The sequence below is a fragment of the Sorex araneus genome, chromosome 1, assembly GCF_027595985.1.
Source record: "Sorex araneus isolate mSorAra2 chromosome 1, mSorAra2.pri, whole genome shotgun sequence".
NCBI lineage: Eukaryota > Metazoa > Chordata > Mammalia > Eulipotyphla > Soricidae > Sorex > Sorex araneus.
In genome coordinates, this window is record NC_073302.1 from 132,070,263 (window position 1) to 132,086,658 (window position 16,396).

The 16,396-nt window shown below is 42.5% G+C and overlaps 2 protein-coding genes across 4 annotated transcripts in view; one reads left to right on the plus strand and one right to left on the minus strand.

The window, feature by feature from the left end:
• The first annotated feature begins 15,264 nt into the window (after window positions 1-15,264).
• PARP8 (poly(ADP-ribose) polymerase family member 8) overlaps window positions 15,265-16,396 on the plus strand; it is a 173,112-nt gene continuing 171,980 nt past the window's right edge. Inside the window, exon 1 of one of the 3 annotated variants that reach the window (XM_055136503.1) lies at window positions 15,265-15,413. In XM_055136503.1, coding sequence (XP_054992478.1) covers window positions 15,377-15,413 — 37 coding nt within the window. In that variant the 5' untranslated portion in view covers window positions 15,265-15,376. Of the gene's footprint in view, window positions 15,414-15,900; window positions 16,388-16,396 lie in introns of those variants that run through there. The other 2 variants (XM_055136510.1, XM_055136494.1) reach the window with 2 other exon arrangements.
• On the minus strand, window positions 15,281-16,152 carry LOC129404310 (uncharacterized protein C10orf95). The gene is made up of 2 exons (XM_055136529.1): window positions 15,837-16,152; window positions 15,281-15,396 (listed from the first exon to the last, which is right to left on the minus strand). Exons 1-2 carry the CDS (start codon window positions 16,150-16,152, stop codon window positions 15,281-15,283), a joined length of 432 nt encoding a protein of 143 aa, XP_054992504.1.

Genomic DNA, 16,396 nt, shown 5'->3' on the forward strand with positions numbered 1-16,396 from the left:
AACTAGGTTTGATTCCTGGCATCCCATGGATGCCCAACGGCTAAAGCCCAAGGGGAAAAATGAACATTTTAAACTTGAAGCATTGAGAGGTAGAGAAGAATTCCTCTCCCCCTTTGCATTAAAACAAAAACAAAACCAAGTTCAAAATACTTCGAATCAGGAGCCGAAGAGATAGCATGCATAGTCATGCCTTTTCTTGCTCTGCTTTTTGATCCCTGGCACCACCTATGGCTCTCAGAGGTCTCCAGCCAAGGTTCACTCTTGAACACAGAGCCAGGAATAGCCTCTGAGCACTGCACAACATGCCCCATCCTCATATATATATATGAGATGAAGATAAAGAAGGTAGAAAGAAGTTTAAGGTTACTGATCGAGTTGCTTAACGGCCATGATCCCAGGGACTCAGAAACAAATCTTCGAACCCAGCGTCTTCTGGCAGAAATCCCTCCAGATTTAATTATTAAAATTTCAAAATTCCAAAATTTTGGTAGCGCCGTGCGGTATCATATGCTATTCATAATCAACAATAGAAAACAAATTGTCTAATGTTGCCTTTCAGCACATCTGAGTGCTGGGGTAAAATCCCAAATAATAATGGTAGATCTGGTGTCGAAATAGTGAATGTAATCGAAGTAGAGAGAGAGTAATGTGGAAATTATCTGCCACACAGGTAGGAGGAGGATGTAGGTTGGGGGGGATACTGGGGTTTTTGGTGGTGGAAAATGTGCACTGGTGAGGGAATGGGTGTTTCATCATTGTATGACCAAGACTTAAACCCGAAAGCTTTGTAACTCCTCTCACGGTGATTCAATAGATAAATTTATTATTATTTTTTTTTTTAAAGAGGTTTAAGACCTGGAAGAAGAAAGAGCCTCTCCTTGCATCACTGTGGAGGAGAAAGGCATGATTCAACCAAGACCTGCAGTGAGGGGATTAGCTGTCACTACCGGAAGATGAAACTGAGTGAATGGACTCAGCTCAGCCTTATAGAAAATTCCTAATGAGTAGGATGATGCTCGCTGAGCTTCCGTTCTGGAACCATGCAGACACCCTCCCCCTCAACCCCACAGTAAGATGTCTAATAGTCCCAAGTGACAGGAGACTGTGTCCACAGTGGGGGCTCCTGAATCCCAAATATGCCAGAGGTTGTAAAGATTGGGGAATTGGAGAAAGTCCCTGCTTCTGAGCACTAGACAGAAGCATAATATAGAATTTTATTCTATATATGGAACTATGTAGTACAGAATGTTACACAAACATCAGATGAACAATATCTAAGAAACACATCCCAGGAAATGGGGTTTTACTGAAGAAGCTCATTTAAAAAAGGAAAATTTTCAGAGTTGGGTAAAAATAAATTGTAGCCATATTAGCTTTCCATGTCTGTGTTGTTCTAAAATTCCCATTGGGAAACAAATGGTGTTTCAGAATCTCTAATTTGAGAAGCAAGCTAAATTAGATTCTGCTTAAAAAATAAACTGCAATGTTTCAAAATTATACACACCATTCATATTCTTATTGCAGCTTTAAAAGAGAAATGAAGATATTGCTAACACCAATGTTTAGAGATAGCCACTCAACACTTTAGAGTAGTTTTCAGGCATACCATGCAACATAATCATACAGATTTAAAGAATTTGATTTTAGAAGTTTAAATTGAATGAGAAAGCTTTATTTGGGTGGGCCAGGGAGATAGCGCAAAGGGATGGAGTCCACACTTTGCAATGTGTGAGGCCCCAAGTTCAGTTGCTGGAAGAGGCCCTAGAAGTACCACTGGATTTGGATCCAGGGAACTCCGGCCCCACAAGGCTTGAGCAAAAAGCTGTCGAGCTTCCACCATCAGGCAGGTGACTTGGAGTGGACCTTCAAGGTTCCCAAGCTCCACTGGAAAGTTTCCCACCCTCCTACACCCTGCAATCATAAGGTTCTCATTTAGATGGTCTCTTCTGTTCATCAAATAGAGTTTCTTTTTTTTTCTTTTCATTTTTTTCTAAATAATTATATATATAATTTTAATTGAATCACAGTGAGATACAGTTATGAAGTTGTTCATGGGTTTCAGTCATATAGTCATATACTGTTCCAACACCCATCTCTTCACCAGTGTGCATTTCCCACCACCCATGTTCCCACCTCCCTTCCTCCCCCATAGAGGCAGGCACTTTTCTTCTCCTCTGTCTGTCTGTCTGTCTGTCTGTCTGTCTGTCTGTCTGTCTGTCTGTCTCTCTTTCCTTTGGCAACTTATGGCTTGCAATGCAGATAATGGAAGTTTATCAGATATATCCCTTTACCTACTTTCAATTCTCAGTTCCTGTCCAAAATTCTCATTTCAAACTATCATTGTCATACTGGTCCCTTCTCTATCCTAACTGCTCTTCATCCCTGCCATGCCTCCCCTCGCCCCTCCCCCCCAGACACTCTTGCGGCAAGCCTCCAGTCATTGATCAGTTCTTCTGGCCCCTGTTTTCCCTGGTCTTGGATAGTAGTTTCATATTAGATATATTTTTATATCCCACAAATGAATGCAGTCATTCTATATCTGTCCCGCTCCTTCTGACTCATTTCTCTCAGCATGATACTCTTCATGTCTTTTCAAAAATAATTAGAGTTCTAGTTTATACAAGCAATGCTTTGTTGAAATGTTTACATAGTTTTAATCTATTTCTTTTTGTCTCTACTGCTGCCAATCAACAATTATCTCAACAGAGCTGAATATCAAAAGTAAACTCCAGAGTGTCTAGTATAAAGCAGCCAGGGTAGAAGAGATAGTCTGGGGCTAAAGTGCAAGAATGGCATGTGTCTGACCCCTGCTTGGCCTGGGTCCCACATAGTCCCCCAAGAATCACCAGGTGCGTGGCACCCTCAGGTCCTCAGGTCAAGTGCAAACCACCTATGTATCAGTCCTAGTTCCCCCTGAATGCTGCTAGGGAGACAACCTCCTTAAAACAATCAACCTTTTTATTCTCACTTACATGTCTGTTCTTGATAAGGTCTGGGGTGTATAGACTGTGTCCGCTCTAACATGGCAGGATTCCAAGTTGCAAGTTCAGTTTATTTTTTACCTGTCTCTCCTTCTTTGGAAAATAAGCAGATTACCTAGGTTATGGTCTTCTCGTAGTGATAGCATAAGTGCAAGAGAATAAATTCCAACACACTAGCACATCCAAACATCTGCTGGTTTCTGGTACTTAGGAATAAGCTAATACCCAGCCATGAGGATGTACAAGTCCAAGGGCTACTGTAGGAAGGTACATATCAGCTGGATAGAGGTCAACAGAAGTCACATATTCGACAATGAAAGGGCCAGATTCCTCCTATTCAGGTTAGAGGAAAAGGGGAATTTTCAAATAATCTTATCTGTTCTATTATGTTGGGGCTGGACTGAGCTACCAGAATGAGCCCATGTAAACTACTCCACACAAGGGCAGGAACATAGGGACACATGAAAATGGGCTAGATATCTTGTGTGTCCTGACTGGTTTGGATGAGGCTGAACATCTTCTTTTGGCTGCCTTAGTAAATAATTTCCTAAATCTCAGTATACCGAAATTGTCAGTCTTCCTTTTCTCACAGATCCCTGGTTCTACTTAGACTGTCTGTTGTCAGTATGCAGATTCTAGGTACTTAGCTTGTTTGTCAGTATGCAGATTCTAGGTACTTAGCCTGTTTGTTGGCAGTATGCAGTTCCTAGGTACTTAGCCTGTTTGTCAGTACGCAGATCCTACATTGTTTGTTTTCAATATGCAGAACTTTGCATGATCTTCCTGTAACTCCTTTGTTGATGACCTCATTGTATCGAGCCCTGTGAACTGTAGGATGGTAATAAAAAAAGAGTTCAGGATTCCCTGCTTTTGTCACAGAGTCAGAGAGAACCTGAACCTTCCATGACATAAATTTCTTTTGCGTTCCTTGTCTCAGCACCTCCAACTGAATAAACATTCAAGCAACACCATTAAATTTCAATGGAAACTTTAAGCATCATAAAGTTAGCTTTGTGCTAATCTTTCAAGTATAAGTACTACTAATGTCAGTGGCACTTGTAATTTTATTTACAAACATTTACCCTATTACAACATTTTTATGGAGTTCTCAGTTTCATAAAATGAGCAAAGAGAAAAATCCTTCTGAAATGAGATAGATCATCCTCATTAGGTTTTTCTGTAACCATTTCTCCCTCACAGATTCCAGGCTCTACTACCAATTTTATTTTGTGAACTATTAAGCATACTTTTAAGTAGCATATTATTTTATTTATTTTGGATTGAGGGTCATCCTCAGAGATGCTCCCGGATCAATTCCATCTCAGTGCTTGGGGGGTTGCTCCTTGCAGCTTCTTGATATAGAACGAGGTGTCCTTCATACAATGTCTGCTCCAGCCCATTGGGCCATATATCTCCCTGAGCATAATTATTTAAAACCCAAAAGGTTCCCTGCACAATGCAGGAGAAAGACCAGAGCCCCCAAGGAAAAAAGAGAGTGAAATTTAGGGAAATAAAACCCTATGGTCTGGTTTTGATATCAGGAACCAGGAAGAAAAGAAAACTGGCTCTTTGCTATGATTTCAAGTAGGAATTTTGCAACTCTGTGAAATGATAGCACCTCAGAGTTTCATAAAAAAAAAAAACACAAAATGAAAAATAACTTAGTGACTTTGAACTCAGTGCTTTAACTTGCCTAAGCTGCTGCTTTCACTATTCTGTAAGTTTCCATGCTTTTCTCAATCAAGCAGGGTAACTTCTTGTTCTAATGCATACAGTTATCCCTTTCTCTCCTTTGCTCTGTCTTTACTCTCTTTATTCCCCCTCCCTATTCCTCTTTCATGCTTTCTCTTTATCAGTTCATGGATTTGGAAGCAGTGTGCCAGCCTACTTAGCTCATTCTTTTGCTATTAGACAGAACCACACCTAAAATGACCTAGACAAACTTTAAAAATATATAGATATGGTTAACATTGGCAACTTTTTTTGTTGCTGTTGTTGGAAACTTGCTAATGTCAATATTTCAGGAGACTGGTGTGCCTGGCAGTAGAAGAAGCTAGACTTGTAATATATGGGGCAGTTAAGCTACCCACTCTGATTTAAAATTGCTGTCATGAGCACACCTGGTCCTGATGGAATCCAGCTTAGGTTGGGTCTGACATAGTTCTAGACTTAGGCGTAGGCTAAGATTGATTTGCTAGGGCAGGCCATAATTTCACTGGAAGCCAAGCGTTTATTATAAGGTGGCTGTGCCACCTTCTGCCAAGTTTTCTCTGCAGAACTATTGTGGAAGAACTGACTCTAGCCAGCTGATATTGAGCAAGCAGTGTCATGTGCTTTCCCTTTCAAAACCTTTTGGTGGCTAAGAAATTCAGATGTCTATGCTGGAGACGTTCCTCCGGGGTTGTTGTTGAGTGCTCTTTTAGTCTCCAATGTAATGATGTTCAGGCCCCCTTCTACTTTCCAGCAACGGCCTGATATTTTACAATTCAGTTCACTGAAAGGGCAAAAAAAAGATGTTTGTTGCGATTTCTGTGGTGTTAGTACTGTGTCCCTAAGACTGATTTCAAGCAATCAACATGACCATCACTAGATGGGGTGTGAAGAAGAGCTGATCTTGTGAGCTTCTAGGCTTTCACACGGCCTAGAATGTTCATTGCATTCCTGCTGCTCTCCCTTTAGTAGTCCGCCTTAAAGGCAGCAGCAAACCTTCACCCTCAGTTTTGTGGGCAGGTTCATATCTGTGTTTCTAGCTGTCCATGAAAGCGTACTCTCCTTCTCTGCACAAGTACTCACTGCATGCTCTGTGGGTTTCACTAATATGTGAAGGGGAAATACTACAAAACCGAGCAGATTTCACATGCTCTGAGGACATTTTCTCAGCCTCTTAAGAGAGAAGACAAATGGTGAGTGTAGGCAACACTAACACTTATGCAAGCACGAAAGGGAGGAGCACAACCTATAATTAATATTCACTCTGTGAGAAGAAGGAATAAATCCAAACTAGTGAAAGGGAAATATTTCATCCTCAGAAAACACAAAGATGAATGTATGCCTCAAGGTCCAGGGAGGACTGCAGAAAATATTGTAGGGGAAACAAGGCTATTTTTTTTCTATTTTTTCTTTTTATTGTATTTCTAATTTACAGTAGCAAGAACCCCAACCAACATTGCCTTCATTCTTTCCCATGTGCTGGCCCTGAAACGGAAGAGAAACATTTTCTGGGCCTAACAAATCGTAGTGCCACTGGGCAAGATCTACTTGGCAAGGAACAGTCGTAGCTGTTTTAAAAGTAAACTCTTGACCCAAGCTAGATTTGGAGTCAAGCTAATTATATTATCCACACCCTACCTCCCCTCCTGCCAGCCTAGGATTAATGTATAGGATTTGGAGAAAGAGACAGTATACCATTGGACGAGGGATTTATTAAACTGGAATATTTGGCCTTACCAGATGGCCATTTCCTTGTTACTAAGAGTCTATAGAGGCCAAGCAGAAATGGGAACGAGAAGTGAAAGAAACCTCCCACATCAAGTTCCCAGATACATCCTCTAGTTCCTCCAGCTCTTACTTTGGTTGGTTAGACTGGACAGCGTTCTGTTCTATGGGATCACAAATCAGATCTTGCCATGGCTGTTTGAATTAGAGTTCTGCCAGATAACGAAATGTCTCCTGACAAATACAGTGCCCCTGGATTCCTTCTCAGGAGGCAAGACTGGGTTATCAGAAATGTTTCTTCCGAGGAGTTCCTTGTTCCAGTTCCTTCAGCTACTGCCTCTACCTCTAATCTGTATGGATTTCAGGGTGGCTCCAAGCACACAGGGCCAACAAATCTGCAAAAGATAAAAATTCTTTTATTTATTTATTTGCTTTTTTGGGTCACACCCAGTGATGCACAGTGGTTAATTTTGGCTCAGGCACTCAGGAATTACTCCTAGATGCTTGGGGACCATATGGGATGCGGGAAATTGAACCCGGGTCAGCTGCATGCAAGGCAAACGTCCTACCTGCTGTGCTATGACTCCAGCTCCAAGATAAAACTTCTTTCACAGAAAACTATAGCTTGCTTGCAACAAATGCTTGCAGACAATGTGGGAGAATCTGGAAAAAAATTAATTTGATAATTTTATAGATAAGTGAAAAATTTTTCTAAGTAATTCCTTAAAAATAATTAATTCTCATTAAGCAGCATTTATATTTCTTTGCATACATTTATTTTATTTGATCCTCTACAGCTTTCACTGATGGGAGCCATTGTTTTTCTTTTTCAGAAGGAAAAAACTGAGGTCTTATGTAATAATAATGCATGATTGCATATCATTGCGAATTATATCTTTAGTAAGTTGGAGAGTCAATAAAACATTGATCCAAAGATTTTACTTCAATACTAGTGATTATATTGTCAAAACTGCTTAGATATTTATGCCACCAAGAAGAATATATAATGGAAATTTGGGTTTGGATTTTAAAAATATATATTATTGAAATCAAGGAAACAATAATCTATTTCCCCCAAACTAATCAAGCAAAAGCTCCAAAGTGATCAGTTAGTTGCTGGCTTTTGGAAATGACATACATTTCTCTTAACTGAGCATTTTGCAGGCCCAACATTGGAAAGTATAGTCAAATAATCAGAACCTTGAGCAACTTGAAGAAGAAAATTATTGATAAAACAAATTAAACTGCTGGGGGCCTATAGTTTGAGTATACGTCAGCTTCTTTCCTGAGCACAGTTACACTATAAGACTTTATTAAGTCTAATTGGACTAAGATGGCACTAACAAATAGCTTTGGACTGGAAAGAACCTTAGATCCCTGACCTGAAATATCTGGTCAGTGAAGACTTTAACAGAGCTTTTGAATAACCATCACCTTTCTTCATTGCTGTACTAAACCTCCCCAATGCCATTTCTCCATTTTCTCTACATGCAGCTTATGGTGATGTATGTTCATTGTATATTCTTCAACTGAGCGTGCTCACCGTTGCCGCTCGCAAATGTCCATAAATTTCCCTGGAAAACTTCTAAATTTGTATTGATGGTGTGTTACCCAAAATTATATCAGAATAATGCCTGATTCCCCTTTTACTTTCTAAAGCTTGCTAGTCACATTCACTTCCTAACCTGTAAGTTGTGCTTTTGACAATAAGTCCCTTCTTTTCTATTCAGCTGTTTCTGTACTTTTTGTGTGACAAAATTCTTTCTAAAAAATAAAAACAAAAACCAAACTCTAATCTATTAATCTCTAAGTTTACTTAGATTTTAAACCAATATTTTAATTTTATATGATATAAAATTAATGTTACATCAAATACACTTGGCAAGAATGTGTGTGAATTCAAAGGTCAGAACAGAAATCAATCAATCATTCACTCACTATATAGGTACTTCATACCTCTAATATACGCAACATTATTCCAAGCAATAATGCAATTATTATTAGCAAGTAGCAATAGTGCAAAAAAAGACTAAACCCAAGTACAATCTTATGGTCAAGGTTTTTTAAAAATAGCAAAAGATAATAATTAAAATCCCCAAGTCAAATAATTATCCATTATGCTTCTTGTATAATATTATAATAATCTCTATTATAAAGTCAATGGATGAATAGGAAACTTGATAGGGCATTTGCCTCACATGCAGCCGACTCGGGTTCTATTCCTCTGTCCCTCTCGGAGAGCCTGGCAAGCTACCCAAGAGTATCTCGCCCACATGGCAGAGCCTGGCCAGCGACCCGTGGTATATTCAATATGCCAAAAAACCCCAGTAACAACGAGTCTCAAAATGGAGACCTTACTGGTGCCTGCTCAAGCAACAGGGTGACAGTGACAGTGACAGAAGCTAGTTCATACCTTTAAGAAGCCTACTTTTTCAATAGGGAGTTCAAGAAAGGGGAAATAGTAGTGAAAAAAAATTTTTTTAATAGGAATTTTTACGGGGCCATACCCAATGGTGTCAGGGGAATAAGGATCAGGTCTGGTGATGGTTGACCCATGGGTCAGCTGTGCTTAGGGACAACTATTAGAGATATAGTAGTTCTAGTAGTTCTCAGGAAACCATCTGGTGCTGGGGATGGAAACCCAAGTCTTGTACTTTCTAGGCATATGCTCCACCAGCAGCTCTTTGGTCTTTGGAAAAGTTCTTTAGAAAGTTGTATTCGATTTGAAAAATTTCACTTGACATTTATCATTATTTTGTGGGACTGGGATCAAACTAAAGAAGAAACATGCCTTTTTTACCATGCAGTTATTTTTACCATGCAGTTATGTCTCTAATCCCCTTTAAAAAATATTTTTGGTAGTGCTGGAGAGATAGTACAATGGGGAAGGCATTAACTTTGCACGTGGCCTACCTGGGTTCAATCCCTGGCACCCCGTATGGTCCCCCAAGTACACCAGGATTGGTCTCTGAGGTCAGGGCCATACTGCCAGGAATAACTCCAAAATCAAAAAAATATTTTTTAATAGAAATTTCACATGTCTTTATGTCTACAGAGTACAGCAGAAAAGGAATTGTTACCTAGCATATAAGTAATAGTCTATCAGTAAATAATAAAATTCCAGAAAGCAAGTAGGAAAATTAAGTATATGGTAGTAATAATACTTAATAACATTTTGATATGGGCTGAAGTAATAGCACAGTGGATAGGACATTTGCCTTGCATGCAGCTGACCCGGGTTTGAGTCCCAGCATCCCATATGGTCCCCCAAGCATTGCGCGGAGTAATTTCTGAGTGCAAAGGCAGGAGTAACCCCTGAGCCTCACCAGGTGTGACTCAAAAAGCAAAATAATAATAATAATAATAATAATACTTGGATACTAAAATGATGATACAAATTTTCAGTAAATGGTTTTGGAAAACTGGACCACTTCTTCTTCTCTCTCTCTCTCTATATATATGTATATATATAATAATCTCTATTATAAAGTCAATGGATGAATAGGAAACTTGATAGGGCATTTGCCTCACATGCAGCCGACCCGGATTTGATTCCTTCGTCCCTCTCAGAGAGCCTGGCAAGCTACCCAAGAGTATCTCGCTCACATGGCAGAGCCTGGCAAGCTTTCTCTCTCTCTCTCTCTCTCTATATATATATATATATACATATATATATATATATATATATATATATATATACCTATATATCCAGGACATGCAAAAAGAAGTAAAATGTATATTTTAATGTAGCTAATTAAAAAAATTAAAGATCAACTGTTCATATTGTTGGTAATGCTGTAGAGAATTAGGTACACTCAAAAACAGTTGCTGAGTCTGGGAGATAGTTTAAGGGACTTTGAGAATATATTTTGCCATTGATAGTTTCAGGCTCTGTTCTTAGTACCACATTTCCACCTGATCACTGACTAGAGTAGTCCCTAGCACAGAGCTCCAAGCATACGACACCACCAGGTATGGCCAAAACAAATAAAATAATAATTAAAAAATCAATGACAAAAGTTTGCATATAAAAATAAGAATAATTAGATGGTACCTGTCAGCTATTTCAATTATTTTGTCACTATTATCTGATCAATCCACTTTTAACAATATGTCCCAAAGACACATGAAAGTAATTTTAATTCCAAACCTTTATAAAAATCCACATTTTTTTGTCAACAAAATTTTGGTTAAAATGTATTATGGCAGATTCATTCAATGAAGTGCTCTGCAGTGGCTAAACCGTAGAATGAATTAAGTCTCTCTGCAGTGACATAAACATTTCTTTAAGGTAGTGGACTGACAAATTTGCAAATCCAATTGTCTTTGGGTCCAGTGATAGCTGAGTTGGTAGACTGACTGTCTTGCAGGCATGAGGCTGTGAGTTTTCTCCTTGTCACAGCCCCACATGTTGATTGTGATCCCAGGGGTGCAGCTGTTTTGTTGCCCCAACATCACAACAAAGTATGTGATCGATGGCACAAACAAAACATGTGATCATGTGCAAGCACCACACACTAAAGTGTTCGATTCTCTGTGAGCACCATGACTCAGTGTGTAAGTCCCACAACCAAGTATGTGTAAGCCCAACTAGATGCAGATGATGAACATGCGACTTTGTGTACAAACATGCCAACCAACTTTGGGAGCACTGAGACAAGTATATGGTCCGGAGTCATCACAACAAGGAAGGCAAGGGAAGGGTGCATATCAAACAAAAAATGACTGCATGGTTACCAGAATGAAAGGATCCTCAATAACTATTGATGTCAGTAACCTTTGGAGTTGGGACTTGGGGCAGGAGTGAGAATTTTACAGTTCACTTTTTTTTTTTTTTACTATTTTGGGTCATACCTGGCGATTGGTTCCTCCTGGCTCTGCACTCAGAAATTACTCCTGGCAGTGCTCACAGGACCATATGGGATGCTGGGAATCAAACCCAGGTCAGCCGAGTGCAAGGCAAACGCCCTACCCCCTGTGCTATCGCTCCAGCCCCTCACAGTTCACTTTTTTGTACTAATGTCTGTCTTAAATGGCTTGCACTGAGAAAATGTTCATACTGTATTTGTGCACTTTAAAAAGCAAACAAAAGAAGAGATATCTAAAAGAGAGCAGGATGTAAATCATTGGGTGCTGACAATAAATTTGTGTGGGACGAAGAGGCATCTATGGAAACTGGAACAAGGAGGTTTCCATAGTCTAATAAGAACTAAAGGTTGATGAGAGAACAAATGATACCAAGTTAATAAAGGGTACATTGGAACTAGAAAAGTCTGGATTTCATCCTGTTGGTTTGGTATAAGGTAAGTTCACTTCAGTTGCTAGAAAGAATAAAAGCTTTAGCACATCCACTGTCCCACTGTATTTAACCTTAGAATAGAGGACTTGAAAAGGACCATATTGGAATGATTCTCTATTGTGTAAACACACAAAAAAAGGCGGCACTCTACCTCTCCCACCGCCCGAGTTCAGTAGTCTCCAGCCTCTTCCCCCACCCCGGGGAGGTTGATGGTGATGATGAGGCAGGCGAAGGAAGGAACGAGGGCCAGGCTGGTTGGTCTCAGTTGCAGTTTATTCCATTCCCATCTCCATTCTCCTCTGAGTCTCCTCCTGCTTCTTTTTCTCCCATGCTACTTCATTCTTCTTCTCCTCCGGATCTGGATGTGGATCTAGCTTCTCTAGATCTGGCACTGGAACTGGCCCCCAGCCCACTCTTTCAGCCTAGTTAAATCCCCAAGGATGAGCGATTGGGGCTTACACATAGGTGTGGTCACAATCAATAGGGGTAAAGTTCTTTTCCTTAGGGGATGCTGCTTCCAGGACAGATTCTCTTCCAGCAGGACGACTCACCCAAGAGCAGAATCCTATGGGTGTGTTTATCCTCTCCTTGTCCAACTAACATATAAGTATTCATAATATTAATCATTTTGTATGGACATAGCAAGAGATGCATTAAGCTTATAGAATTGCTCTCCTGGGGTCACCTCGATCTCAGACTACAGTACTCAGGCCTATCCCTAGCAGGGTCCTAGTCTCGTCGTTGCTGTTGGATCATGACATGACATGTCTATGATCAAGCTCTTAACGTATAGTTAAGCATTAGGCACTTTGGCCAGGCCCATCTTGATGCCAGGGTAGCACATAACTCACCGCTTGCCCTGGGTCTGTCCCATCCCTCCTTGGGACCCTGCTTTTGGGGGTGCTAGGAAATAAGGGCAGCTGAGGCTTAAGTCAAGAAAGCAGATGCCCAGGAGTGAATAATATTCGAAGCCAATTAAATCCCATGTTACCAAAGCATATTAACAACTGTCTTTCTTTGTCCATACAAAAATGACATTGTTTTAAAATAAACTATTCAAAAGACATGAGGAGAGGAACGAGGCAATATTAACTTACAATACAAGTTCACTGTCCTAGCAAGGTCTGACATTACAAATTAACAGAGTCTGATTAGGGGAAAAGCTGATTAATTGGTTGGGGAAGAGAGCATAGAGAAGTGGTTACAGATAGACAAAGGAATGGGAGTGACTCGGGAGCACTTTGATTGGTGTGACCCGATAAACCTAAGCTCTCTGTAGCAAGGAGAACAGGAAATACCAATGTTGTCTTAAAATGTTTAGGGATTATTACCAGATATGCCTAAACTCTGTGGCAAGGGAGAAAGGACAAACCAATGATATCCTACATCTCCCCCTTTTCTGTTTACAAAATCACAAGAATTTGAAATAGAAAGAGGAACAATTCCAAACACAATAGTCTCATTAGTTGTACTAAAACTTCAGTCCATCCCTGAACCCAGAGCAGTGCTTTTAGTAAAGCATCCAATTGTTCTGCACTGTCCACGGGTGATGAGAGTCACCAATGATGAGTCATTTTGTCCCGTTCTGAAGAAATGAAGTGTCTGGATTAAAATTTGAAGAATTGTTTCTGCAACAGCAGCAGCAATGGTCACAGCAATGAGTCCCAGGGGAGCAGCTATAGGAGTCTGATGAACTTCATGAAGTACTGGATCAGGCAGGGAGCACTGGAACAGGAGCATCACAACTTCTGTCAGGAGTCCTTCAGCAGGGGAATGCAGCCCTTCTCTGGTCAGGTTCACTAGCAGTCATATATGTGCAACCTAGCTTATGTTTGGAAAAAACACTTTTTTAAAGTTATCAGAGGCTTTGACCATTGGGGTTTGGTACATCTCCATGCCTAAGGATAGAGAAAGAGACAGGGGGAGCTCCAACATGAACAGTTATCCTAGAAAGAAATTAAAGGGTCTTTCTATTAAAAGTCATTTCTTCTTCCTTTGGGAACTGAGGCACCCGTGAATTCCAAGGAGAGGGTAAAAGGAAGGAATTGTTAATCCAAAATATGGGGTCCTGGCATTTTCCATTCCAGGACCTGTAAAGGAAGGATACAAGGAATGCTCTTAATGTGACCTCATGATACGTTAAAAGAGCTTCTAGAGGCCTTTGCTACAGGCCCTCTGATGCAAGCTCCTCCTCTGGTTTCCTTGCGGCTTCCAGCTGAAATCAGTTTGGGGATGGCTTGGGGCTGGAATTTGGAGGATTGTGAGACTGCAAAGTTCTGAAAGTTAAAGCAGGCAGATGAATTCAGCTCCTGACAAAATGCAAAACGGGACCCAAAGTTTCTTGGTGGGGTTATCTGTTGAAAGAAAAACGTAGCCTTTTCCTCGAGTGAGGAGTCTCCCTGCTACCCATTCTTGGTCAATTTTAATCCAAATAGGAGAATTAATAATTTCCTGAATCTGTGCACCTTCCTAAAAATGCCTTTTAGCTGCTGTATATGGCTCTCCTTGAGGTAAATTCAAAAATTTTAAAGATAACAATGACAAGGAGTCAAATGGCGGGGCTCAGGGAACCATATGGGATGCTGGGAATCAAACCCGGGTCGGCCGAGTGCAAGGCAAACGCCCTACCCGCTGTGCTATTGCTCCAGCGCCCCCCCCCCTTTTTTTAAAGTGTGCTCAAGTCATAGGTCCAGGAAGACCAGAATGAGATCTGATTTGAGTAATAAAAAAAGTTCAGAGCACTTTTGTAAAACAGCTTGTAGCTGCTGAAGCAATTGTTGAACTATAGTGTTTAATGCATTTACAGACACAGTCATAATACCAGGGAAGAAACCAACAACATAAACTGAATCTGAGATTATATTAGCCAGCCCTGGAACACGGGCGAGTGAAGAAACCTATGTGGCAAATTATAGCCTTCATTGGAAGCTCTTTTCTGATATCAGAAATAACCTGCTTCATACTCATGCACACACAAGCAGAAGTATCCTGGTGACAGTGCCTTCTGTCCCTCACCAGATTCAGCATCTGTAGTGGCCGAGTGGGTGAGCACCCAGGATTTTAAGATTCTCTGGAGAATCTTAAAAGAGCCTGTCCAGGAGGACCTCGATGTCTGGTGTCCCCTCTCCCCGCTCCTCCCCCAAATATCACGGTGCCCCTGTTAGAATTCAGACTGAACAGACACTGAGTCTGGACCAGTTTCACAGCCCTTGGGTGCTTACGCTGACAAGGAAACTGGTTGAACTCAGGGTACCCATAGGGAAAAGAAGCTGCAGGAACAACCCAATCAGCCAACATTTAAGCCTCCGTCCCATAGACCAGGCGCTGCACCAGGCGCGGGGAATGCAGAGCCGAAAGAGACAAGGTCTGCTCAGAGAAGCTTTCTCAGCGGAGAGAAGATCCACAGGAAAAGTGGCACGAAGGGCTTTCGTTGGGGGCATATGGCAAGAGAAAGGCAGAACTGCCACAGCAGCTCCAGGTGTGCCAAGGCAGAAAAGAAAAGTGAGGGGCGGGCACTCACTCTCTCATTTCCAAACAAGACAGCCGGGGTGTGGGAGCGCCCTCTTCACGACAGGCAAAGGCGGGCGTGATTTATAAAAGCAAGCCAGACAGATGTCCATCTTTTAGGAAGACCCTGGCACGTGTCCGCGGATTCTGCCAAATGCTCACGGCCAGAAGTATCTGGGAGAGAGGAACTGGTGAGTCTTTGCAAGTGGAGGCAGACCCCTCCAAAGGGGCTGCCTTTCTTAGAGGGCATCACGAAGGGGGTCAACTCCCTCCCCTCCCCGCCCCCGGGGGGAAATTCACCCCAGAGCAGAAAAGCCCAGACAGTTCAGGCTGGGGCGGGGGGCGTGCACGCCAGGAATGCTTTTTTTCCGAGCTTTCCCCATCTTGCCTGATGTGGCCACAAGGAAAGATCTGTTCGCTTTATTTATTTTGATTTGCCAAGATTTTTTTTTTCTTTTTCCCCGCTGCCTCCTCCCTCCCAGCCACTCGGGCTTGGGTTCTCCATATGACTCATAATTCCTTCCGAAAGTGGAGTCGAATTCATAAAAGTGGTGGTGGAGGAGGAGGGGCGGAGGGTTGCCCGCGGCTCCGGCGCCCCGGGGAGTCTTCGCTACCTGCGAGCCCGGCTCGAGCCTCCGGCGGCGGTCGGGGCGGGGACGTGCCCCTCGGCAAGCCCGGGCGGCGGGGGCCGGGTGACCGGGGCGGCGGGCGCGGCAGGGGCTGCGGCGGGCGGCGCTGCAGCAGCCTGGGCACGGCCGCCGCCCGCGGGCGCGAGTGTGCGCGGGTGTGAAAGGCCGGCGTGCGGGCCGCCAGGGGTGTGTGTGCTCGCGACGCGGAGCCCCGCCGCCTCCCGGCACCCCCGGACTTCCCGCGGCCGCGGGTCCGGGCGGGGGTGGGGAGGGCGCGAGTGAGACTCGGTGGCATCACCATCCATTGTCAGGAGGGGAGGCAATTGGAATCCAGCGGCGGCGAGCAGCAGCAGCTGGGCGGTCACATCTGGGAATGCAAAGCCGACCTCCCCCTCCTCCTCCTCCTCCTCCTCCACCTCCTCCTCCTCCTCCTCCTCCACCACCACCCCCACCACCACCTCCTCCTCCACCTCCTCCTCTCTCACCCCGGATCACTTCCGAAACCACTTCGCCTTCAGCCCCAGCCTCGGCCAGAGGTTTCATTT